The sequence below is a fragment of the Carettochelys insculpta genome, chromosome 7 (genome assembly GCF_033958435.1).
Source record: "Carettochelys insculpta isolate YL-2023 chromosome 7, ASM3395843v1, whole genome shotgun sequence".
NCBI classification, from domain to species: Eukaryota; Metazoa; Chordata; order Testudines; family Carettochelyidae; genus Carettochelys; species Carettochelys insculpta.
Window position 1 is genome coordinate 56,088,861 of NC_134143.1, and position 26,757 is coordinate 56,115,617.

At 41.9% G+C, this 26,757-nt stretch overlaps 1 protein-coding gene across 1 annotated transcript in view; it reads right to left on the reverse strand.

Moving 5' to 3' along the window:
• Window positions 1–9,306: 9,306 nt before the first annotated feature.
• Window positions 9,307–26,757, reverse strand: part of BTBD16 (BTB domain containing 16) — a 46,053-nt gene continuing 28,602 nt past the window's right edge. Inside the window, exons 12-17 of the mRNA XM_074999744.1 lie at window positions 19,387–19,478; window positions 17,630–17,712; window positions 15,629–15,706; window positions 13,848–13,946; window positions 11,301–11,489; window positions 9,307–9,391 (exon numbers count right to left, since the gene is read on the reverse strand). Of these exons, the coding sequence (XP_074855845.1) occupies window positions 9,323–9,391; window positions 11,301–11,489; window positions 13,848–13,946; window positions 15,629–15,706; window positions 17,630–17,712; window positions 19,387–19,478 (610 nt within the window). The 3' untranslated portion in view covers window positions 9,307–9,322. The remainder of the gene's footprint in view (window positions 9,392–11,300; window positions 11,490–13,847; window positions 13,947–15,628; window positions 15,707–17,629; window positions 17,713–19,386; window positions 19,479–26,757) is intronic.

The following is a 26,757-nucleotide window of genomic DNA, read 5'->3' on the forward strand; positions in this document are numbered from 1 at the left end:
TAGCTATGTCTCTCAAGAGTTTTTTTCACACCCTGAGAGGTGTACCTTCTTAAGTTCCTGCTGTAGACTAGCTCTTAGATAACCAGAAGCTGCTTGTGCCTTCCTCTCCACACTTGATCAGGAGGATGCAAAGATGGCCTAAAGCCTCGGCTGAGCCAGGCTAACAATTCCGTACTGCACTGCTTAGCAGCACAGAGTAGGATTTCACCATACATGTTTAACAAATTATTTTAGTACCACAATGCTACAATGCACTCTACTGTCCTTCATTTCAATTAGCCATAGCACCCCAGAAGAAAAACTTTTGGGGCAATCTCCAGCCATATTGTTCACTTTATACAATTTGCTCTATATTAAGCTTAAAGGTTACCAGGGGGCTGTGCCTCCTGCTTGCTATGCTCCTCCTGGGTGACAGAATGACATCAAGCAAATGCCTCTGTCTGCCACCCTGGAAGGGCTGGGGAAGGTTTCTGTTGGCTCAGAGTGGTGCCATCCCTCCCCAGCAGAGCACCTGCACAGCCAGAGCATAGGAGGAGCAGTGACTTGGAACCACAGTCAGGCTCTGGGTTGCCCTTTAGCTTGACCATGCCTGTGTGTGTGTGTCTGTCTCCCCACCTTGGCTGTGGAGCACCTTTGCCCTGGCCCCTCTCCCCACCTCCATCTTCCCTGGCTCCCATGCAGCACAGTCCAGGTGGCACTGAGAGCCTCTTCAGGGGGCCCAGAGCCAGGCCCTGCCCCCAACATATTTCTCAGGGCCTGGCAAAGTCTATTGCCAGCCCTGCCCATAGCGGAAGCTCAGCAACGTTGAATGTACACAGAAACAAAGACCTACAAATGACACTCATATTAAGAAATTATTTTCCAGCAAACAAAACATTATTGTTAAAACTAGCCATTATACTACAGTGGAAAGCAAGGACAAAGTCTTGCCAGTGAATTACTAAGTGTACAACAAAGTGCATTCAATGAAATCCTTTGATTCTGGGTCCAATCCTGCAAAGCCTATGGCCCTATTCAACAAAGAGTTTAAATACATGCACTTCTTTAACACCAGAGCGTTTCCATTGAAAATAATGGGAATGCCTAAGTGCTTAAGTTATGCATTGTGCTAAATCAAGGCCTTTATACTTAGAAAGCCCACTGATGACAAATACATGCATTTGGCTTGTGGAATCAGGATCAGACCTGGTATGACTTTCTCCTAGAATAGATAGTTTTGCTTACTGTTAAGTGTTTTTAGATCTGTCTTTGCAAACAAAAGCTTGTTTGCCTTAAAAATTCCCCATCGATTTCCAGCAAGCTGTTTAAACTTTCAGTTCATATATATATGGACATCTAATTTTAAAATGCCTTGTTATGACCGCTTCACATTTTCCATATCATTACATCTTGAAAATACAGCAGCCCTAAACGTAGACAAGAGATTACCAAGTTACTAGTTGTTTGTACTGTTTTAGCTTTGTATTCAGTCCTGCCCCTCTTGATTCCAATACACGTTTTTCGCCAAGATGGGAGTAGAACCACATCTTGAAACAAATATTTCCTGACTCTCTTTTTCTGGCCTTCAGACAATCCTCCAACCCTGCCAAGCTCATTATCCAAAGCAACCCGCACACAAGCTGGGATATGCTAACCTAAAGCAGCACCAGACATTGCCAGAACTGATGCAAAACCTGCAGACATATCTTCATTGAAAAGATGATCAATACTTCCCTGAACACACCTCTCAAGATACAAGTATCCCACAGGTATCAGAGAGGTAGCCATGTTAGTCTGTATCTCCAAATACAACAAGAAGTCCTGCGGCACCTTACAGACTAACGGATATTTTGAAGCATAAGCTTTCATGGGCAATGACCCACTTTGTCAGATGCAATATGACAAAGTATCCCACACATGTCTATCACAACATGCAGCATACCTCACCCAGTGCACTAAATGTCCCAGTAACAATGATGTAGGTGAAATCATATGAACACTACACTTGAATTAACACACACAGAAATGGTAAAAGACAAAACACAGAGAAACAAAGTGATAAAATGGAATGATATGAGTAAAGAGTGTGCCATTGTAGCCAAGAAAGCCAATGGCATATTGGCGTGCATTAGAAGGAGCATTTTGAGCACTTCTAGAGAGGTTGCTGTTCCCCTCTGTTCGGCACTGGTGAGGCCCCACCTGGAATATTGTGTGCAGTTTTGGGCCTGCCAGTATAGAAATGATGTGGATGTGCTGGAGCAGGTTCAGCGGAGGGCAACAAAAATGATTAAGGGGCTGGAGCACATGACCTATAAGGATAGGCTGAGGGATTTGGGCTTATTTAGTTTGCAGAAGAGAAGACTGAGGGGTGATTTAATAGCAGCCATCAGCTTCCTGAAGGGGAGCTCTAAAAGGGATGGAGAGAAACTGTTCTCAGTGGTGACAGACAGCAGAACAAGGGGTAATGGTCTGAAGTTACGGAAGGAGAGGAGCAGGTTGGATATTAGGAAAAACTACTTCACCAAGGGGGTGGTGAAGCACTGGAACGTGTTGCCTAGGGAGGTGGTGGAATCTCCATCCCTAGAGGTTTTTAAATCCTGGCTTGACATAGTCATGGCTGGGATGACTTAGTTGGGGGCTGATTCTGCTTAGGGCAGGGGGCTGGACTTGATGGCCTCTTGAGGTCCCTTCCAGCTCTGTGATTCTATGATTCTAAATGACAAAATCACCTATGGGCAAACACTTTCCACAAAAAAAGCAAGCAGTCCTGTGGAACCTTAGAGACTAACAAATGTGTTAGTCTATAAATCTGTTACTCTCTAAGGTGTCACAGTACTGCCTGTTCGTTTTAGAGTTACAGACTAATACGTCTACCTCTTTGAGACTATCCACGAAGTGACCACTACAAATGTGCCCCCTCTGTCCTCATCCCCAAGGGAAACCTGCACAAAACTTTCAAAAGTGAGCCTGGGAGTTTAAGTTCATAATTTTCCAAAACACTAAAATCAGGGACATAATAAAGACAGTGGATTTATGGCTTATTACAACAATCTGTATCCCACTGACCACCCTTTTTAGTTTTCTGATGGCCAGGTGCTGAGCTGGATAATAATTGTGCTGTTCTGTACATTGCCTGTGAAGCATCTAACATTGTCTGCTCTAAGAACACAGAATAGTGGGCTGGATGGACCACTCGTCTGACCCCTTACACACCTTCTTATCCTTTAAGTGTTAAGTGGCCTGTTCATCTGGAATGCTATTTTATAATATGTGTTAACCGCTTTTGCTAAACAATTTGTTCCGTCTTGTACTTAGCTGTGACATGCTGAGCACTTTGAAAGCTTGTCTCTTTCACTAACAGAAGTTTGTCCAATAAAAGATATTACCTCACCCACCTTGTCTCATTATCTGAGTCATGATCTAAAATGGAACAAAGAAGGCACATAAAGGCAACTTTGCCACATGACAAGGTCTTCTTAATCATTAATAATTATTTCTTCAGTGCCATAAAAAAAAGAGAAAAGTTCCTGTCACCAAAAGCTTCTAATCGATAAGTAACTGAAATCTCAGCATGACTAAGGGTATGTCTATACTGCAATTAAAAATCTGTAGCTGGCAAGCACCAGTGACTTGGGATCGTGGGCAGTGCTTAATATGTAACAAAAGAAATACCAGGGCTCAAGCAATTAGGAGCTGAGGCACTTTGGGTGTTTTTTTTTGTTTGTTTTTGTTTTTTGTTTTTTTTTTTTACATTTTTAATGAATTCAATAAGCCTAGATATGCCAGGGCTTGGCTTGGGCAAGTCCTGGCACTAATTAAGCACTGGTCACAGGGTTTGGACTGAGGAATTGTATCAGACTGATGTTTGGGTTTGAACTGCAGCCCAGATTCAGGATCCCTCATGCCTCACAGGGTCCTAGAGCATTAGCTTCAGTTCAAGCTTGAACACCTGCATTACAATTCAACAGTCCTATAGCACTTTAAAGACTAACAAAATAATTTATTAGGTGATGAGCTTTCATGGGACAGACAAAAGTGGATCTGTCTCACGAAAGCTCATCACCTAAGAAATTATTTTGTTAGTCTTTAAAGTTCTACATGACTGCCTTTTTTTTTTTTTTTTTTTTGGTTTGATAGGTTACAGACTAACACAGCTATGTCTCTGGTACAATTCAACAGTCTGTTAGCCCAGCCTTCTGAGCCTGAGTTAGCTGGCATAGGCTAGATATAATTGAATAGTATTATTGCAATGTAGCCATACCCAAATGGTAGCAGAATCAGACCCTAGGTTAAGAAGGCATTACTGTGTCTAGTGACCTATTTAGGTCAATAGGGAAGGGATAACATGAGAGATATTGAAATTAGTGACAATGGTCATGAATGTCATAAATACACAGAGACTTTTTAGGCAGGTCAAGGGTGGCTGAAGAGAATAAAGAAACTGAGCAGGTGAGTACAAAGTAGATGGTGGAAGACATGTGAGTAGCTCAGTAGACGGATGTGGGAAAAATTAAAAAAAGGAGAAATTAGTGGTAGGGGTGGGCGGGTGAAGAAGAATATCCAAAAATATCATTTAAAAAAAGAGGAAATGATTAGGTATCATCTTGGAAGAACATGATGGTGCTAAAATTGTACCTTTGCAAATATATATGTGTCTGATTTTTTTTTCTTAAAATGATTAAAAAACAAAGTATGTCATCCCTGTCTCCCAGACCCTCAAACGCTTCCCCAGGGTCTAGGAAGAGACAAAGAAAATAGCACATATTTCTGTTTTGTGATTCAAATTTATTTTCCTTCATTTGGCTGAGTTTATAACTGATATTTTTCCACTACACTTTGCAAAGACCTGGCTTGGGTGTTCAACTGTTTGTTTACAAATACAAAAATATCTCTGACATCTGTGTGCATTCTCTCAGTAATGACATCATATTTCCTGCAATTTCGTACAATCACATGCTGACGCTTCCCATAAACTTAGCATAGCTGTGTTTGCTGAAACGCCCTTAGCTTTACTGGTCTTTTTACCCATCACAGCTAATGTAAGTTGTTGTTTGCAAATTTTAAGGGACAAAGGTGGATGGATGGTGTAAGTCAGAACATCAGATAGTAAGCAATGAAAGATTATGAAGCTGGGAGATGGCTGGCTCAAAAAATTATGGACAACTCATCAGCTGATCAGAGTGCAGCTGCGGAGAGACAAGGAAACCTCCTTTGTACCCTCTACCACCCTCTGCCAATCATGGGCTATGAGGCAGAACTGGTGGCTTAACTAACTCAAACAACTAGAAGTGATCCCCTAGGGACTGGTCCACGGGCTGGAAATCAGTGAAAAACATTATACCTTGGCTCTGCTCTATCTGGCCTTTGAGAGTGCCTCCTAATAATTCCCCACTCTTGTTCCCTGTGCCCTGGAAGGGGTGAATCTTTGGTGACCTATTAGGATAGTTTTCAAGTTAATTTTTGCTACTTCAGTAGCACCAAGTGACTTTGGAGGGCAGAGACTCTGGTCTTGGAAACTAAGTGTTGATTTTTTTTTTGTAAAGAACTTACATTACTGTCAAGGGTGTTAGCAGGACTCCTCTGGTGTGGACATTTAACCCTAACTCACCTTTCGTGATGACTTTTGTGTAGGAGTTTGTGTGTATGCTCAGTTGTCTCCCAGCTCTCTGAAGTCCCACTACAGGCCCTTTTTTCCCAAATACAAATGCTTCTTGATTTTTATTTTAGCTCATTAGGCAATTCTTGGGATAAGAGAGAACATAAAGAAACTATAATAGGTACAATACTGGATCACACTGGAAGGAACACATGAGTAACGAGCAGTGTTCCCTGTAAGCTGAGCACATGGGTGGTGACCAAGGAAAGATTCAGGTGCTGTCCAGCTGATTAGCACTCACAGCACATTGGCACGTCTCAGTGCACATGAAAAATTTAATCCACACGTGCAAGGAAAACATTCGAACGATTATTGGTAACAAGATGCTGCACTAAAATAAGTCAGTGTTTTGTTTGTATTTCACTATTTGATAACTAAACAAGGATTTACTGTAGCATTTGTAGAAAAAGTTTAGCTCAAAAGACTTAGCCTTCTGGTAACTGGGTTTACTTTTACAGAAGGGTCTGCAAAAATATAAGAAAATAGAAATACTTATATAACATTTTGATTTAGAGTAGAGACAAAAGAAACATGGAACTGCTTGGGGTTTTTTGTATTAACCTCCATAAAATAAACTTCATTCTGTAGGACTGCATGGATGGCCTGAAGAAGAATGCTTTCCTGCCCCCATAATTGCAAAAGAATTGCATTTTGTGCAGTGCAAATGAAGAGAGAACATGTATTTTCAGGAATGCAAGTCTGACCGGAATTACAAATGAAGGGGCTTAATCAGAAAAACAAAGTAATCTACTCATAGCTGTTGTGAGATGCCAAGAACTTTGTAGATGTCATTGGGCCACATTTTATAAAGAGACATATTATAAAGAGAGTGTGTGTCTGCGACTCAAACAAAACTCTTCAGAAATGTATTTTCTGACAAATAAGCAACACTATTTTCCCATAGCATGATTTCATAATAGCACTCTCTGATCTCACATACAGGAATGGGCTGGTTGTCTGATCACAGGATGGGGCACAAGGAATTCTTGAGGTGAGATTCTGTGCTGTACCTCTGAGACACATAATACAGAACTTGCATTTTAGGGGTAGGGGATAAGGCAGCTTTAAGCCATCCTCAGCACCCCCCTGATCCTGGGCTTCATAAAGGGCTGCAGAATCTCACAGTGCAATTTAGCTCTGGTGTCCTGTACAAATAATGGCAGCCCAAGGAGTAGTAATGCTGTCTGTATTTTTCCACAGCCTTACAGCTTTCATAGCTTCTGTGCTAAGGGCATTATCACCCATCTGGAAGTGAGTCATTTGGAGCCCCTTTTCATGCTCTGTCCCTTTTAGCTAGAGTAGCGTCTTCCAATTTTATTTGGCCACAGAATCCTTTTAAACTTGAGATAATTTTGCAGAACCCTATTCCCAGACTCTACCCTTCTCAGCCCCCAAACCTGCCATCCATCTCCAGGCTTTACCTGCCTGAGCCTTCAGCCCCCTAATCCGCTCCCTATAACCAAGCTTCACCCCCAGTCCTGCAAACCTGATCTCCCAACCCCAGGTTTAACCCCTCTCAGCCCCAAACCTGCCTCTCCTTCCCCAGGCTTTACCCTGTCCAGCCTTACAAACACCCCACACCCCAGGTGAGTGAGGGGCTCTCTGTGGCTCCCTGCCCTGCTGCTGCTGAAATAATTGAACTAAATTCAGTTGGTTTAATGGCCAGATCTGTCCCACCACTCTGCCAGCCATTAAACCAATTAAATTTAGTTCTACTGTTTCAGCAGTGGCAGGGTGGGAGCCACAGAGGAATTTTCTCTCTGAATCCTTATTTTCACTTCACAGAACCCTGGGGTTCCACAGAACCATTTGGGAAACACTGAGCTAGAGTTAAGAGCCTGCAGCACGAGTATGGGTCTCATCCATAGTCCTGAAATCCACTTCTGGCATGGATTACTTTGTGGGTTAGTTATATTTTTCCACCTGTGAAATGGGTACAATTATACTGTAACTTTTTTCTGCTACTGGTTGTGTTCCACTAGTGGGCCTCAGAGATAGGACTGCTAGTGTAGCATAGTAATCCATGTTTTAAGTGCTTTGTCATCTTATCTTTCCCAGCTTTTTATGGCACAGAGCTTAAATTCTTGATATCTTGATACCTTGTTTACACTAAAGTTCCCATTATTATCATCATTGGTGAGGCTGAACCACTGCAGTGGCAAAGATTAGGAAAAGCTTTGTGATGTAAATAAGGGTTGAGTGAATAAGTGACAGAGCCAGGACTAATACCTGTGATCTGAGTTAGGAGGTTGAATATGGACTGACTCCACTGAAGTCCATGGGAACAGAATTGGCCTACTGACTTCAAGTCCCATTTCTTGTCCATGAGACTGCAGCAGCTTTTGTTTTATTGCATCTATAACTTGAAAACCAAGTCACTACTGCTACCTAAAGCATCTTGAACACAGATCTAATCAAGAGATATGTTTAAGCAGACTGTTGTGGGAGAGAAGAAATACTCTCACTGTAGCTGAGAATGCTGGAAACGTCCTCTCAACACACATAGTTGAGGCTCAGCCTATGGATTTAATAAGGTTACATGAGAACCTTTACATTTGATTTTAGCTAACTACCAAGGTTGAGATTCTGAGTTGCTCCTCTAAAAGGCGCAGCATGGAACTCACTGCCCAGAGGAGGGGTGGGGTTTGCTTTAAGGCATCTTTTTACTCTCCAGTGGCTGGAAAGTCCAACATGCGTAGACTGTTCTGGGGGCCATGCTAAATACTGACAGCTGCTCCAGGTGCTCTGTGAGCCACAATCAGCCCTGTGTACTGCAGCATCCATCTCCCATCCCAGTCCTGCACTGCAGCTTACAAGGAAGTTCTTGGGATGCAGCCTTCCTGCTGTCCTCCACAATACCCATGCTGGGAGGATTCTTTCCCATCTAGATACAGGGTTTTACTGTGCTCCAGCCAGCCCTTTTACATGGCAGTGCCAGAGTGCAGGGGGAGGAGTGCTAAAATCCTGGTGCTATTGAAGTCACTGACAAAACTCTGAATGGACAAAATGATTGGGTGGCCACCGAAGAGATTTTATTTCCAGGTCACAAAAACTAATGAAAACTGTGCTCTAAAATGCAAGAACAACATGGTTGCACCTGATGATAATAGCAATAGTTTTTTCATATCCTTCCAGCAGCTTGGAAAGCATTATTCAATGATGTATACACTATTTGGCTACATTATGGTGTTTTTGTGGGCTAGCCTGGAAACCTAACCACCATTTATAACATTGTTTGTAGGGGTAAATACATCCTGAGGACCAAATAATCAACTTATAAACAAACTATTTGAACACAACCTGTTCATAAATTGGGGACTTCTGTAATGGGAACCTAGCAATACTTTATGGAGCTGTGCAAAACCCAGATCTGAACACCCCAAGCTTTCTGGTTGAAATCTACAGTCAGACTGTATAATTTGAGTCCATGTCTAATAAACTGGAAATTGCTAATTTGCAGTTATAATTCATGGGTAACAGAAACTGGCAGTTGATATAATGTACTCCAGAAATGAGCATGACACAAGGAGAGGTTGCACTTTATTTTCATACTGTGACAAATGTGGGTAGTTGGCTAAGACAATTGTGCCCTTAAAACACATGGCCTCTGTTCTGCTGATAATATCAAGTGCTGAAATCAGTTCTTCAGGCAAAAGAAAGCGCTAGTGCTTATTTTCTTTCGGCAAATCAAGATGATGGAAAAAGCAGAGCATATGTCACATAAACTGGAATTGACGGTATCCGTGCTTTCAAGACCTACACCCAAAACCAAACCAAAATTAACACTGGAGAATCTCTCTAACACTGTAATTAGTTAACTACAAAATGACTCACATTCAGTGCTTGCCTCAGCAGAAACATTGCAAAACTGTTTCTTTGAACTATTACTGAGGAGGCAGTTTCCCTTTTAATGAGTAAGGGGTAAATCTGATCACTGTGCTTGCCTGGGAGGGGGCAAAGGATGTCTTTTATCTGTATCTGGAATCTGTGTGTTGCAGGCAGGGTGAAGAGTCACTTTTGCCTTCTGAATAAGAAGACAAGTCAAGCCAGAGAAGGCTGGGGATGGATGACACGTGTATCTTCAAAGGACTTCTTTGCCAAAGGGAGATCTAGAATCAAAATATAGAACAACCTATTCCCAGGTTTTCACAGGAATGCAGTATTTTGCAAGTGGAATATAATATTTACTAACACCACTATAAATATATTTGTCCAATTTCTCTAGTGGTGGGTTCACAGACTAGAAGTCTGAACACTCTGATTCCATTCTTCTCTGTCACTAATCACATCTGTCACCTCAAGCAAGTCACTTAAACTGTTTGTGCCTCAATCTGTAAAATGGGAGGGCTCATAGGGAGGACTATGAATTCATTAATGTTTGTAAAGCATGTTGAGATTCTCAAATAAGAGGTATTACATAAACACAATGTATGTGCATAAATTCTGATTTCAGTTACCTCCACAACCTGGTTGTTCATGTGTAAGAACATAATTTGGTCAATTCCCTTTTGTAACTATTTTTAGTTTCACGTTAACCCGCATTTGAAGTACAATTATGGAAAGAAATACACTCATCATTTTAAATATTGGGTTTGCATATATTGTTATTTCTGCTTGAGTGATTTATTTTGGTGAGTTAACTAGATAAAAATATCCATTAGGCCTCATCTCTGCCTGATGCTTTTTACTCCTGTGGGGGACCAAGCTTCGTTCATTTTCACTCATTTCAGTGGGACTTAAGGGCAGTCAACACTTCCCAGAATCAAACCCTAAACCAAGCCATTTTTATGGAGCTCTTCCGAGTCAAGAAGTGGATTGTTAGAAATACTGACATTGATAACCAACACATTTAAACTTCTAAAAAGATTATGTTGATACCATAAAAACCCAATTGTAGTTTTGCAAATACTATGCAACCCCTAGGGAGCCCCTACTTAGTTATCTGTGATACCTCGATTACCAAAGATAAATGGAAAAGTCTGAAGAAATAAATCTGCTCAAAGAGAATGCAAGTCAGCGAGTCTAAGGTGGGTGCTATTTTGAGATACGGCAGTATCCCAAAATAGCTGCCCACATCTAAGAAACACACCTGTTGCAGGAAGAGTACAGGGATGCCTCAAAACGGCGCCACATGCTGAAATAGCCTATTTGAAAATAGGCTCAAAATAAGGTACACAATTTGTGTAGCACAGATTGCGTAGTTTATTTCAAAGTTAGGCTGTCGTGTATACAGATTGAATGAGGCAGCTGGTTAAACAAACTGCTAGAGACTGATGATTAACGTCTAAGAGGTGCTTGCAAACAATACCTTACATAGTTCTATCAATGGCAAAGTGTTCCACTTTGGGCACAAATGCCATTATATTGGTCATCAGTATAATAATGTAAAATCATGGGAGGTTTTCCATTGACTGTAATAGAGTTTGGATCAAGTCCAGTGTTTCTAAAGCATTTGTCAATGTTTCACGTTTTGAAATTCACACACCTTTCTGCTATTTATCTTCCCAGTCTTGTGTATCACTGTGAAAGAGTATCATGTCACTGTCTGAGCTTTTGGACTGTGAAGAATGTTTGTATTACAAGGATGCAGTATCAACTTTTAAGCTTAGCAAGGCTATGTATGGGCAAAGGTTTTTGTTGTTCGTTTGTTTTTTTAAATACATACTTGACTTTTGCAGGATGGCTTTGTAATGCCAAACTTTTGGGTAAGCTGATCAGTACTGAATTCCCTCCATTTCCCATCCATCAGGCACTGTGCTTTTATTTCATATTTCACTTCTCGCTCCTGCCTCAGGCTGACAGGGCAACGTTCAGCAGTAAAAAAAGATAAAGCTGGATCTGTGTGTTTGACTCTCTGAAAAGACATTGCATCCAGGTCAGTTAAAAATCTGTAATGAACTATATAATGGTAATGACATTTGTTATTAGAGAACTAAATAAAATATACATCCCTTCCACATGCTATTTGAGATTTAAATCTTCGGGATCATAGCAAGCACTCATCTAAGATGGATCTGACCAGTTCATTACTTGAATGGGACACCTCCACGAAATTGTGTTTCTAGATATCGAGTCAATAGATGATATTCTTCATGATGCAGTACTGAACAACCGGCCCACTGAGATGCTATCTTGATTAGATGTAAAATGAAGCTCTGGTTATTCATGTTCCTAAGGCACTTTCAGAGGAAGCAGGAATATTTATTTCATGAGCCAAATTTTTGGTAATTACTCTTGCCTGCCTAAAGCTGCTTCAGGAATTTAAAAAGGACAAGGCATTCTTCAGTTCTTGACCTGAGGGCTTCTACACTTCTGCACTCTTAAACAATAGACATGTTTCAGTGATGAGTGAAATGATTCCTCTCTGCATAACACCTGGTACTGCAGTCTTTCCTGTGTTCAAACATCTTTTAAAATCACTGGGAATTTGACTGGAGTAAGGACTGCTGGTTTGGACCTCTAGTTTCTAAAGTGGGTAAAAGGCACAGTGGCCCAAGAGCTGTGTAAAAGAATGAGACTTCATTGACGTCTGTGGAGTTTGGTCCTATACATGTCAGTCATTAAATCTCCACGCAGAAAAGAAAATAAATGATCAGCTCAATTCCATATCATAACTGGTTACTTTGTGCTGGTTTAGTGGCAAAAAGCAACTAGAAAATTGCTGGATCTCCCTAGCTAGTTAGTACAAGTTCAGATTCCCTCATCTGGTACTCTATCATCATCTGGCAGGACAAAGGATGTTGCTGGACCAGAGAACAGCTGCAGGACCCCAACCAGGGGGAAGCACGGCAGCCCCATGGCTGGGAGCTAGTTGGGGCGTGGAGCCCCTCTGGCAGCCCTGCAGCCGTGGGAACCCCTGCCTGACGGTGGGGGGAGTGGGGGTGGGGGAGCCTGGCAGCCCTGCAAGGCAGCTATGCAGGAGTAGGGCCGCCCCCCCCCCCCACCTCCAGGCAGCCAGAGGGCCTGACTTCTGCTCATCCGGCAAACCCCCTCATCAGGGTCTACTCAGGTCCCAAGGGTGCCGGACAAGGGAGATACAACCAATATTGGCCAAGTTACAGTTTAGGCATCTTCTATATTCACCTGTTCTAGTGGCTCCCCAGTGTCTGGTTAGCTCAGGAGTGGGAGAGGGCATAACCAGAGTGTCACTACATTTATTTCTCAATGTACCTTTGTCAGCTCTAAGCACAGGCCTGACCCCCTATGAGTCAAACTCTGTGTTTCTGTGAGTCAAATTCTTATTTACTTTGGTAGGAATTTTAAAGGATTGGAATGCAGGCAATGGGAAGGCTTCCAGGATTAGAGCCTCTGCAATGCACCTACAATATTTACAAACATCAGACTTAGCAATATGTTCTAGGACTTATTTGAATAGGAAATTGCTACTGGTCATGTTAATTTTACTAACCAAATGAAACCACCACATTGCTGATTCAAATCTATAAGAAGCCACAAAACACAAAGGGAACTGAGCACTTTAAAATGGCTGAGAGAGAAGTTCTCACTTTGGCATTTAACTGACATTTAATTAAAACAAAACACTTACAGAGAAGGAAGAATTAAAATGGTAACAGTTGTGCTATGAAACACTTTTCAGTCAGCATCTCATTATGCAATTTACTATGAGTAGCAGCATCTTCCAAAATAATATGCTGAGCATTACCTGCCCTTTAGGAGAAAAAAAGGATTAGAATCTACACTGAGCACCTGATTATGTCCATTCTACTGGGCCATGTTGAAGATACAGTACAAAGAATATGTGAGACGACATGTTTAATTAAGCAGGAGGCACTGCTAGTAGTTCATGTAGACTGTCAGCCACTAGTGTTCTCAGACTTGGGCTAGGAAAATCACATGAGAATAAGCTGTTTATGGATTTTCCAGTATCTCCTGACTATTAACACCTTAAACGACAAAGTGAATATTTTTGTTTGTGGTATTTTATTATATCCACTTCTGATTATAGTTATAATGAGCGTGTGTAGAGACAAGTGAATAGTCACTTTGCAGTCAGAAGGCAAAAACTGATTCAGATGTTTGCATTATACCACACCTTCACATTACATTTGTTTGCCTTTCTTCTCAACCTTATATTATTACCTTAAAGCAAGGTTAGAATTTACCTCATGTTGCAGAATAAGTAGATAATAAGCCATAAACATAATATTCAGATAAATACTAAACAGAATGCAAGTGGTGCTTTTTATCTTACTTGAATGTAAAAGCTGTATACTGAAGCTTCATGTCTGACTGCTTTTATCTCAAAGAAGAATCCATAAATTGAAATTATTTCTTCATGATGTCTTGGCTCCTAAAGGACAATTAAAAAAGAGAAATAAAACAAAACAAAATAAAAACTCAAACCAGAGTAATCTCAACATTATGTGGGCAAAGATCAAAATAATCTGTTATCTCATTTTGCTTTTCATATGAAAGAAAAAATGCAGTACTGTGAGATCATATTTAAACTAATGTATAGTTATAAGGAGTGCAATGAAAATCAAATACAGACATGAAAATGACAATGCTTTAAGTACACAAATGTTGTAAGGGGGAGTGTAAGACAGGAGGAACTTCTACGGTCAGGGGGCTGTCCCTTGGGAGCTTGGTGTCTGTTTCATATTGTTCTTTCCTTCTATATAGTCATCAAATTCAAAGATGTCTCCAATATGTGTGGCAACTGGGTTGGAAGAGCATTAGGAGCTTAGCCTAGAGAGATGGTAGCGCAGAAAGGAAGGTTTTCAGTTGTGCACAATTACATGTAATGAGTGGTCTTTTTGTCCAGGGTGGAATTCACCACAGAGCAGTAAACCAGTACAAGGCCAATGCAGTACTTAAGCTTTATCTAAGCCCCCACAATTATATCTAAGTGCAACATTCTACCACATAAAACAGACAGCAGTACAGCACAGGCAGTGCAGGTACAAGCCCTTTCCTCTGTCTGTCTAAGTCTAAGGCTATGACTCGATTGCCGAGACCTGTCGGCAAAAGAGAGGCAAATTGCGCAACATATTTGTGTATCTTTTGCCAACAGTTCTGTCGAGAGAGGCTTTTCTGATATTTGGCCCATCCACACAGAACCAGATGTCAGAAACCTTCCTCTGTTGAGACATCCCTTCTTCCCCATGGAATGAGGCATACAGGGATGCTGACGGAATGCTCCCAGCCAGCAGATCTCTGCCAACGGATCTGCAGTCTGGATGCACACTTTGTTGACAAAATTTCTGTCAACAGAAGTTTTATCAACAGAAGCCTGCAGTTTAGACATAGCCTAAGAGTGGTGTTCAGGTCCACTCAGTCACTGGCTCCTTCAGAAACAAATCATGGCCATGAATTTTGTCTTGTAGGAACTAGCTTACTTAGATTTGGACAGAAACTACTATAAATTTGATAGATAAATGTCAGTTTACATAGGGCTTGAGTCAATGCCTTTTGCAATCAGCTCATTCCCAGTAACCTCTCAGCCCTTTTTGGGACCCACGAACACACTGAAAAACAGGATTTGGAGTTAATACACATAGCTTAGTATTTCTACTTTGTATTTAAAATATTTTTCTTGGCCCTAACAAAGAAACTAAGTAGACTAATAAATGTATCTCATCCTATTTGCTTTGTTTCAACATTTAAAATAGGTTACAGATCTGAGATCCTGAGAAACAGCTGCCATTACAATAAAAAGTATGGATAAAAAATACTGGTATCCACAGAGAAGCCTACCAAAGTCTAGAGACACTCACTAAACAGTTTTGTATTAGAGGGGTAGCCAAGTTAGTCTGTATCCACAAAAACAATGAGAAGTCCTGTGGCACCTTATAGACTCAGATTTTTTTGGAGCATAAGCTTTTGTGGGCAAAGAACCACTTCATCGGATCTGCATACATCTGACAAAGTGGGTCTTTGTCCACGAAAGCTTACGCTCCAAAAAATGTTAGTCTACAAGTTGCCACAGGACTTCTCGCTGGTGCAAACTGTTTTGATTTCTTTGTTACATACCTGTTTAAGCAGCAGACCAAATCTGATGGCTTGCATGGAAAAATCTCCCTGCAAGATCATGTCACCACCATTCTCCAGCTGAAAGGAAAGGAAAATATGCCCCATTTTATGAAGTCCATTGATTCAATATATGCAGTAAAAGAAGCACAAAACTAGACAAAGAACTTACAACTATTTCTCCTGTTTTCTCTGTGAGTCAATTGTCATTGAAATGAGTATTCTGTATATAAACTAACAACGTATGGTAGATTGCACAGTTTTTCTTCCTAGTAGTTTAGAATGACTAAGCAGTTAATGACACAAGACCCAATTCTACACTGTTTTGCATCCTGTGTAATTATGTACACCAGGACCAAGTGTCCATAAAGGGAGTGTTAAATGGTATCAAACCAGAATAGTAGCATTTTACACCTACTATACAGGTATAAAAAAAAAACACGAATTGCAAGGCAGTGGAGAATCAGGACCAGAATATTAAAAAAGACCTTTTAAATGAAGCAGAGTATATTTGTATTGTGGAAAGTTATGGAGAAATGTTCTGATTCAAGTTTTTATTTCATTATTATTTCAGTGTTTTCTGTTAGAAGTAGCTTGAACTCCCCTCTACACACTTTTTCCTCCTCAGAAATTATGTGTTTGAAATACGCAGCTGTTAACCCAGGCAGCCAAATGCAACAAAGCTGTTAAGAGCGTGGGAATCAGTGCAAACTAGCAGGGCATCTTCAGTAATGACCCAAGTTCTATGGAGCTGTGCTCTGTCTCTTCCCATTTGGCAAAGCCATGGACTTCAGTGAGAGACGTATCTGCTTATACCATGTCTGAATTTGTCCCCATCTTCTTGTGTGAAAAAAATACGAATAGCAGAATAGGAAAAGTGTTTTTTACAAGTTGCTAATGGAAGAAAAGTCTCTCAAAAAACATGATTGGCTGTTTGTGTGTGACAACATAAATGTATTATCTTGCCCATTCTGATACCTTAAGCTCAGGGGCAAAGATTGCCAAAACAAAGCAATTTTGCATCAGAAAAAATTAGACTACAGGCTTCCTTAGGCCAGAGAGCCTCTGTTATTTTGTTTGTACATTACCTGATACAGTGAGGCCCATATCCTGACTGAGGCCTCATAACAAAATATGAAATAACATCTGAGCTCCAATAAATGATTCTATCTATCTGTCTCTCTCTCTGTGTGTGTGTGTGTGTGTGTGTGTGTGTGTGTGTGTGTGTGTGTGTGTGTGTGTGTGTGTGTGTGTGTGTGTGTACACACACATACTGTGGCAGATCACAGACTGCAGCTCATGAGTGCCTCATGCAGGGGGAACATTTTGGGTGCTGGAGGAACCCATTTTTGTTTCCCTCTTAAGTTCCCAGAGAGTGCAGTCCTGTAGGCTAGATAGGCAGCTGGGGCTCATCAAGAGTCAGCTGGAAACAGGCTGTAATTAAAGCACCTGTAACCAGATAAGGCCTCCAGGCTTTTCCCAGGCAGACGAAGGGTGTGGTGCACCGAGATAAGGAGGTTGGAGGTGTGCAGAACAGAACAGAACAGAACAGAACAGCTGGGTAACCCAGGAACATGGTGTGGGGTGGAAAGACACCAGAGGGTAGTGGTGGATGAAGAGGCCCAGGGAAAGGGCACAGCTGTGGGGTAGGGGCAAAAAGCCCCACCAGCTCCCTCCTTCCCTAGGGTCCCTGGGCTGGAATCCAGGGCAGTGGGTGGGACTGGATTCCCTTGACTACTTCCCCTGGAGGGCTGGCCAACTGGCACAGAGCCAGAACAGCTTGAGGCTGGTGGAGAGGGACCTGCTCCACCTCCAAATTCAGACTGGCCTGTGATGAAAATGGCTCAGTAAAGGGAGACCCTTGCCTTTAGGACGTCTCAGGTCTCTGAGGCACACAAGGAGCCGTCCAGAAGCGCAGAGCCCTTAAGGGATGGTTGAGGGGTCCATCACAATATATATAAAGAACTTTCCATTTTTGAACAACGTAGACGCATACCAACTCACTGCATGGTAATGGTTGGACACAATCTGCATCAGCCATGGCAGGGGGAGGAAGTTAATCTGCCGTAGATCCTCCAGATGCTTACCTTCAGGGTTTGGGGGGGAGTTCGGTAAATAAAACTACGTTATTAAAAGGAATTAAAGCAGAGTTATTACAGAGAACAGTGATATGCAGATCAGAATTAAATGGCTGAACTGCACTGGGGCCACAAATGTTGCATCCTCTCTGAGTATCATATGTGGGATAATAGCATCAACAGCCTAAGTCCCCATTCCACTTCAGCTGAAGAAGTAACATGCCGCATTACTTTGAGGCCAACGCTCCAGATGGGGAACCAACCCAATGTATTCATTCCAAGGTATGGCAGTGCGGGAGGATCCCGACACAGAAAAATTAATCACCCAGCTTCACTTCAGGTTCCCCATGTTACCCATGGAAGGGTTGTTGCACAAACCATCCACAAAAGGAGCTAGGAAGGGGCCCTCTGGGGATGGTCTTTGTGGTCAAGGTCATGATGCACATGTTCATGGGCAGACTGCCACTCTCATATTCATAATTCCTGTTTGCATCCAACTGTGTAGTTCTTCATATCCCTATCCCAGAAGGACCAGTCCACGTGGGCTGTATAAGGCCATGAAATTGGTACAGTCTAACATGGTCTGCTCCAGGGATTTGGGAACACAGCTAAATAAAATCCAATAAAATGGCATGGAAAATAAATGTTTGTCTAGAATGGTATAATATATATGTCCCACAGGTAAGTATTTACATTTGGAAGGCTGCTGGGCTCTGAAGGTACCCTTAATCACTTGTCCTTCACTCATAAGGCATACATTTCCAGGGACAGTATTTGTCATATATTTCAGGGAAATCCAACGTTTAATACTGAAATATTGATACCAACTCTCCTACAAGTGAGCCAAGTCTTCAGTTTAAACTTTCACTATTTATTCTGCATGGATGCAAAAGAAAAGAGCCTATGTAAGTTGGGTAGACAGTTGCATAATTAGTTGTTGTGGGCATGCTCACTTTTGCGCCTAAATTGAGCTTTTGCACACACTGATTTTCTGTGAAACAAAAAAAGCAGTCCTGTAGCACTTTAAAGACTAACAAAATAATTCATTAGGGGATGAGGTTTCATGGGACAGACCCACTTCTTCAGATCTTGAAAATTCTGATAAATTAAACTGATACAAAGAGAATTTAACAGAAAGATGGGGGGAAAATGAAAAATGAGAAATCAGCAACATAGGGCAGAATGGGGGTTGGCGGGAAGTGGGAAAATAATTACTTCCTGCAAGTGTCTATTAAATTAAGTGGGCTGCCTGAGATCACTATGAATATCAAAGATGGGAAAACTGTCCTTGTAATGCATAAGGTCATTGTTATCTTTGTAGAGACCAAGAAGTAAAGTATTTAACTTAATAGACACTTGCAGTAAGTAATTTTCTTCCCCCTTCCCCTCTTCTGTCCTATGTAACTGATTCATCAGTTTCCCCCCCTCCCCCATCTTTCTGTTAAATTCTCTTTGTGGCAGTTTACATTTATCAAAATTTTCCAGATCTGAAGAAGTGGGTCTGCCCCACAAAAGCTCATCGCCTCATAAATTATTTTGTTAGGCTTTGAAGTGCTATGAGACTGCTTTTTTTATTTTGTGAAGATACAGACTAACATGCCTACCTCTCTGTGAATTTTTGAGAGTGTAATTTCAAATACCAGTTAGAGTGTTTCTTATGTCACAAACATACTATAAACTTACTTGAAGTAATTCCATGTAAACGAAGGGATTGAAAAACAGTTATATATCTCTGTCCTGCTTCCCTTTCCAGAAAGGAACATATCTTGGGTAAACTAAAAACAAAACCAAGTAGCAGAAAAGTTAAGCCAACATTATTTCACATCTAGACTCTAAATTTAGCTATTTAGGTTTTGGTTTTTGTGTATACCTCTCACATACTAACTATCAACTGTCCCATTCATAAGACAATCTTTATAGTATCAGAATGAAATATTACTGATTATATTTCATGTCCTCTGGTTTTATTTTTAGGGGTTTTTTTAAGTAAAATTGACTTCTTGGAAGTTCTACTTGCTGATATAAGGATTTGCATACACATGGTCACCAAATTTCACACATTTAAAGTAAAAATAAAACCCACAACCCACATAGAATCTCTGCCTTTAAAAATGCTCTTCAAATGACTATTGTCGCTCAAAAGGAGATGAAAACATTATCATGCAATTTTCTCAGAATTCATTTGGAAACAGGCTGTCACTTTCTCAGGGCAGATCAAGGCAGGGACCAGCCCAAGACACTCAGATTATTTTTCCATGAGTCAAGAGTTGCACTCAAAACAAACCTTTCCTTGCCCATACCAAGCCCATGTTGCACTAGGCTCTTCTAAGCAGTCACTGCTGCCTGCCAGCTGCTTTGCTATAGGAAAAAAAAAAGTGACAAATAATCTGGACAGTTTCTAAAGTTTGATTTGGTCTCCCTCACTCTCCTATTTTTAATTCCTCAGTTCAGAAGCCAGCTGCTCTTAATATCATGCATTCAGCTGCCCAGAGATTGGAAGCTGAGTGAAAATTATAACTCCAATGTAAAACATCTCTAAAAATGGCTTGACTGAGCATGTGACCATCACAGATGTGATGAATTGGGAAAGTGGAGCACTACTTTCTATGACTTCATGTGACTTACTTTCCCTGCTCAACCTACCTAAAAGCATGGAGTTTAATCAAAGGGAGCCACACTGGGATGGGGGCTGTTGAGGGGCCAAGCAGGAAAGGTAAATCAATGACACAGTAAGTCAGATAACCGTGGCTGGGCAATCAGCTGGGAGAAGTTATGTTGCTGGCTCTGTCCAAGCTAGGATGTTTTACTCTTCCCAAAGCTTAGCCTGGCATCAAAGGAGAGACACGATCACAAAACCTTTGCAGAAAGGGAGGGAGGGAATGGTCAGAGGCAGGCCTGCCAGCAGGAGAGGGCAATTGCCCCAAGGCCCAGTGATTTAAAAGGGCCTGAAGCTCCCAGCTGCTGCAGTAGCAGCAGCAGTACCCAGAGCCCCGGGCCCTTTAAATTGCTGCTGGAGTGCTGCCTGGTTCATTTGGGGCAGTTCCGAGGGCTGGGGGAGAGGGGCGTTGTGGTCCAGGCAGCACTGAGGGCTGGTTGCTGCTGGCTACACCCCTTCTGCCTGAGGCTCTGTCCATTCCAGGGGCACAGAGCCAGGTTTTTCTGCAGCCTGGCCCAAGGGCTTGCAAGGATGTCAACTCCCCCTGTCAGAGCCGATCCTCAGGATGTATCCGTGAAAAAGCTGACAGGCTAGGAGGACTCACTGAGGGTAATCTACACTGCATAGGAAATCTGGGCTGTGACTCACGTTTGAGCCCATTCTCCCTACTGGCTAGACACAGTTCAGGCTGCCAGGTGTGAAAGCACTCAGGACCTGAGCAAAAAATGGTTTGATAATTTATACTAAATCTAACTCCCTGAGGTCTGGCCTTTTTCAGTTGCACATTATATTCAAAGGTGGCACTACATATTCTTTAGCCAGGATATCAGGATGGAAAAAAACACCTCTGCCTACTATCCTCTCAAACTGTGAATTAACATGCAAAACACTGCATGCCCTGCCCCCACCTGGCACCACCTATAGGCCAGCCCCAGAGAGGCATCGTAAGCAAACTTTATTTTTGTTCCTTATATATAAGCGTGAGGGACAAACGTGTTATTGTGGAAAATTGTGATTACAGAGCACACCCAACAACGCACTGACTTTCTTCTTTCTTTCTTCTCCACTCCTGCTCTGCCCTGAGGCCTTGCCTTTGCCCAGCCCCAGCTCTGCTCCTGCCCTGAGATCCTGTCCTGCTTATTCCCACCCCTAATTCCACCCCTCTCTCAAGCACACCTGACTCTCTCTCCTCTTCCTGTCTCTGCTCCATCGCTTTCCCCAGCACTTCCTGCCCACCAACTGCTGATGGGCATGGATTAGGGGAGGGAGAACTGGGCAGCTGATCAGCAGGTGTTGGTTTTGTTTTCTGGGGGTGTTCTAGCCCCAGATCACCCACAGAGTCAGCACCTAGGGCATGCTCATTCTTTCACATTACTGCTGATTGAGGAGGATTAAAAATAAATGTTTCTGGCCTTTCATAGCTGTCATTCTCACAGGAAAATACTTCTGTACATGAGCCTGCCAAGCCATAAGCACTGAAGCTTTTATTCTTTCAGTATTAGTAACTGGGTGACTCAAGTTCTCTTTTCTTTGTTCACAAACAATTTATTTAAATTTAATTTGAATCATAAAGATTTCCAGCTGATTTGCCGCAGTGAACTTCACTAACTCTAGTCACCTGAAAACTCTGATGGATTCCACCAGGGCCCATTTTAGGAGCTGGACTTTGCAATGAAGTAAGAAGACATTTTACCGTGAGAACCTGTGTCTCATCACAAATGTTAAATTTCGTTAGTACCTAGCCCTTGGGAAGCTTTTATGGCATTGAGGAAGCTTAATAATACCTGCTGAGCTGAACTCATTATCATCTTCAGAACTGAATGATGCATTTATTTAAGCCTTTTCATCCAAAATGCTATTATAAATGTAAAGAAAATGTTAAATGCTCTGGTTATGGTTACAACTTAACCTCTAAATCAGTGACACATTTCTCTTGGACCTGCATTTGATTTGTTTGAGCTGATGGACATTGTAGCCTCATTGAATTTACTGGGTTTATGGTCACTTCCACTCTTGAAGTATCTTGTTTTCTTTCTGTTTTTGGCATTAGCACATAGACATTATTACAGGTAGGACTAGAATGTGCTGCTGATGTCTAGTGGCAAATTCCATGGTAAATTATGTTTAAAAAGCAAAAAGAGGAGACAAAATTAATTGTTTTGCTGTGTAACTGAAAGATATTTCTCATTCAGATTCCCATTTTGACTAAGACAGTTATGGAGAGTTTTATTTTGTTAAGGGTGCCTTTTTAAAAGTTGCCTATCTGTTTGCTTTTCTAACTTGTATATTAAGTCCACCAACCGGTCTGTTATGTAATCATTGATAGGAAACAGGCACTTCAAGATAAAATCCTTGCCAAGCTTGAAGAATGCAGTCCTAGACAGACTTGTATCCTTGAACAAACCTGTCAAGTGTTCACTAATCTACCTACATCACTTAGATGGTATTTGATAAGACAAAACACCTTTCCCCCTGTATTTCCCAAGTAGGTATTAGTGAAACAAGTCAACATCAGGCAAGGGAAAGGGTTCAGTTCTTGCTTTGTTTTGTTTGTAATTCTAAAGTGTTTTCATGTAGTTTCCTTTAGACATATCTGACAGCAGTCTAACCTTCAGCATTGCAAAAAAGGCAAGTGAAGGTCTAAAGGATGCTGTTTGCAACTGCAACAACTCATAAAAGAAAGCTTTATAAGGAAATATTGCTGGTCTGATTTCCTGATTGGTGGTCTGATGGTTGCTTGGCACAAATAGTTCCCATTTATTTCCAACAGTTGGGTACTATACTTTTTAGAGAGAGCATTACAGACCAGAAATGAGTTGTAATTTTACCATTCATATTTGTTGGCAGTGAATGCACCTGACCACTTTTGAAAGGTCGTTGCTAATTAAAGCCTCCCCTGTTACTGTATCGCAGCTCAGAAAGTGCTAAAGAAACTTAAACGGGGTTTTCCCCACTTGTTTGTTTTGAAGTAGAAACGATTAGCTGCCTGAGAGACCATGCTGCATATGAGTAGAACACAATACTGCATATGAGTAGGATCTACTTAAGCCATAACGGCATTAACACACAGCACATTCATGTAACCATTAGAAGAAACTGTCTCCTTTACAGCTGCTTGTTTTTAGGGTAACAAAGAACTGAGGCTTCATAAAACTTCATTTTAAGATATAGTGTTCTCCAGCCTTGCCTGTTTTCTTTGTATGGTTTGCTACCTCAAATTTAATAAGGGGAAGAAGGTAGGCCCTGAAAGGCACAGCCTGCTTGGAGAGTCTTTGTACATTTCAGGATACAGATTAACAAAAGTAATAAATGGACTGTCTTGAACTCAGTCAAAGTGCCCATTGAAATCTATTAATCTAATAGAAGGGAAAACTGAGACTCAAAGATTAATTTGTATGCCACACATCATACAATCAGTCAATGTTAAAGCCCAGACTCACACCAAGAGGAAGGATTTCTCTTTCTGTCATAACTCCCTAAACTGCTGCGGCAGCAGAAGGGGACTGTAACTGTGGGTTGGGTTACTAGACTCGCTCCACAAACTCCAAGACCAGGAGGAAGTGCAGCCATCACCACTGCTGGGGCAACTGGTGAAGAAGGATGCAGTGGGGGGCACAGGCCATGTGACTGCCTCCCTCATGACTTCTTCCTGTACCACCAGGGGAGAGCCAGGACAATGCCCCCATCTTCCTCAGGCCCCAAGTCTCCCCTGCCCCACCTCTTTCCCCACACCCTTTCCTTCAGCAATATGACCCCGGGGACTAGCAGGGATCTGGTGCCCCTACATTCACTATTGGCAGCCGTGGAAGTGGAGCAACTTAACTCCTCTCCCTCAGCTGCCAGCTGCATTACTCCACTTCCCACCTGTGAGTTCTGTCCCTCTGCTGAGTGACATGTTGGCAGCTGGGGAGCCAAGCTGCATCTCTCTGCTCCCCCCGTTCAGCAATGAGTGGCACTAGGCTCCTTTCCTCTAGTTCCCCTGCCTGCCCAGAGGTTCTGGTCCTTTGTCTCTCCTGTCTGCAGTGTTTGCATAGGGCACATGGTCCTTCCACCCCTATCCATGCATCACCAGTGGCTGCTACAGTGATTCTTCTGGCCAACACTTCTGTTCACTGGCAGCAAGGTTTGGACTGCCTAACTACTGTGGAGATGAAAGGGGACACGTTCAGGGAAAATAACAAGAAGCATCTCCCTTCCAGCACCTGGACTGGAACCCAAGCTTCTAGTTCATATGCAGCATGACAACCTACTACAGGTTGAACCTCTCTAATCTGGCACCCTTGGGACCAGACTGGTGCTGGATGAGAAAACTTGCCAGACTAAGGAAGGTCAATATTGTCTAGCCGCACTACCAACACTTCCACTGCTTACTGGGCTCTTAGAAGCCATTTAGGGCTAAATTACAGCTAACCAAATCTATGGGTCTGCAGGAAATTTGGCCACAGCCATGCTAAGTGGTCATCCAGTTAACTAACATCATGCCAGTTTACAGATTTTCCTGGACAAGAGAGATCCAGATTAGAGAGGTTCAACTTATATCAGTATCAGATATGCCATTAGCTCGAGTAGCAGAGGGCTGAATGGTGGATTGAAAGGTTCTAACCTTGCTGATGAACCATGAGAAAATCACTCTGATGCCACATGATGGGATTTCTGGAGACAGGGGAAGTGTTTCAAGTAGCTTAAAAATGGTGAAATTACACACAAAAGGCTATGTTGAAAGATCATTAGTGTTGCAAATTGATGCACTCCTAAATAAGGAAATGTCAGGATTAAGGTTGAGTGTGCAACTTTAATCTGGCCCACTGTGAACATGCATGATGATACAGTCTTAAATCACACAATCATTTACTTTTTAGATACCTGACTCCTGACTCATTCAGTGCTTAGGATGAACCTGCTCTAGGTGTGAATCATGACTGTGTAATAAAGGAGGCTAAAGGAACGCTGCACCATTGGCTGAAGAAGTTGAAAACTGCGTAGTGAATTGGGCAGGGCACTGCAGGAACAGAAGGCATGATCTCATGGGTAAAGAAGCTGAATGTTGTCCTGAAGGAATGGAGCAACAAGAATGATCAAAGGTCTAGAGAACATGACCTATGAGGAAAGGCTGAAACAATTGAGCTTGTTTAGTTTGGAAAAAAGATTAAGTGGGGACATGATAGCAGTTTTCAGGTATCTAAAAGGGTGTCATAAGAAGGCAGGAGAAAACTTTTTACTCTTGGCCTCTGAGGTTAGGACAAGAAGCAATGGGCTTAAACTGAAGCAAGGGAGATTTAGGTTGGACATTAGGAAAAAGTTTCTAACTATCAGGGTGGTCAAACACTGGAATAAATTGCCTGAGGAGGTTGTGGAATCTCCATCTCTGGAGATATTTAAGAACAAGTTAGATAAACGTCTATCAGGGATGCTGTAGACAGTACTTGGTCCTGCCATGAGGGCAGGGAGCTGGACTCGATGACCTCTCAAGGTCCCTTCCAGTCCTAGCATTCTACGATTCTATGATCCCTACCTTTGGCACAAAATTCCCATTTTATGCTGCATTAGTTGGTTACACCAAACTTTCCACTTTTTTGAGTGCCTGACTATGCTCAGATTTGATTTGCAGATGTCTTGATTACTCACAGCTGCAGCTGAAGTAGATGCAAGCTGTTTTGAACACAAAAGCTTCTCTAAAATATTAATTCTCCAAAATATCAGGTCCTGTGTCTCTCACATCAGGCACCCTAGATTACAGAATACTTACAGTCTTCATTTCACTGTGACTCAGTTCCCAATCTATAAAGTGTGGATAATGCCACCCTCTCACTTCAGAAGGGTAGTGTGAATATTAAATACTATTTGTGATAATACAGCTCAAAACAACTTTAATAATTCTGTCTTCAGAGCACTATTTGGACAGTGTGTAATAAATAAAGCCTGAGGTCAAACAGCTAGCACAGAGGATAAAACAAAAAAGATTGTATAGCTGATCATGAGGAAAGGACTATCCAGTCTCTGCATGGGCCTTGTGGAAAATATAATATGTGATACTGTAATTAAAGACTACCATATTGCATAATGGAGTGAAATTGAGGTGAAAGACAATCTTAATTCTTTCATTTCCTAACTTGAGTGCTTGACTTTAAAACAACATTTAGGGTGCGTCTACACTAGCCAGCTACTTCGAAGTAGCCGGCACAATGTCAAAATAGCACCTGTCGTGTCTACACACACTGTGCGCTATTTCGACGTTGAAATTGATGTGAGGCATCGAGACATCGAAATCGCTATTCCTATCCGAAGATGGGAATAGCATCCTACTTGTAGGGCGTGTGTAGATGATCCACGTCCTGCTAGGTCGAAATAGCAGGGTCCTCCATGGCGGCCATCAGCTGAGACGTTGAGAGATGCTCTGT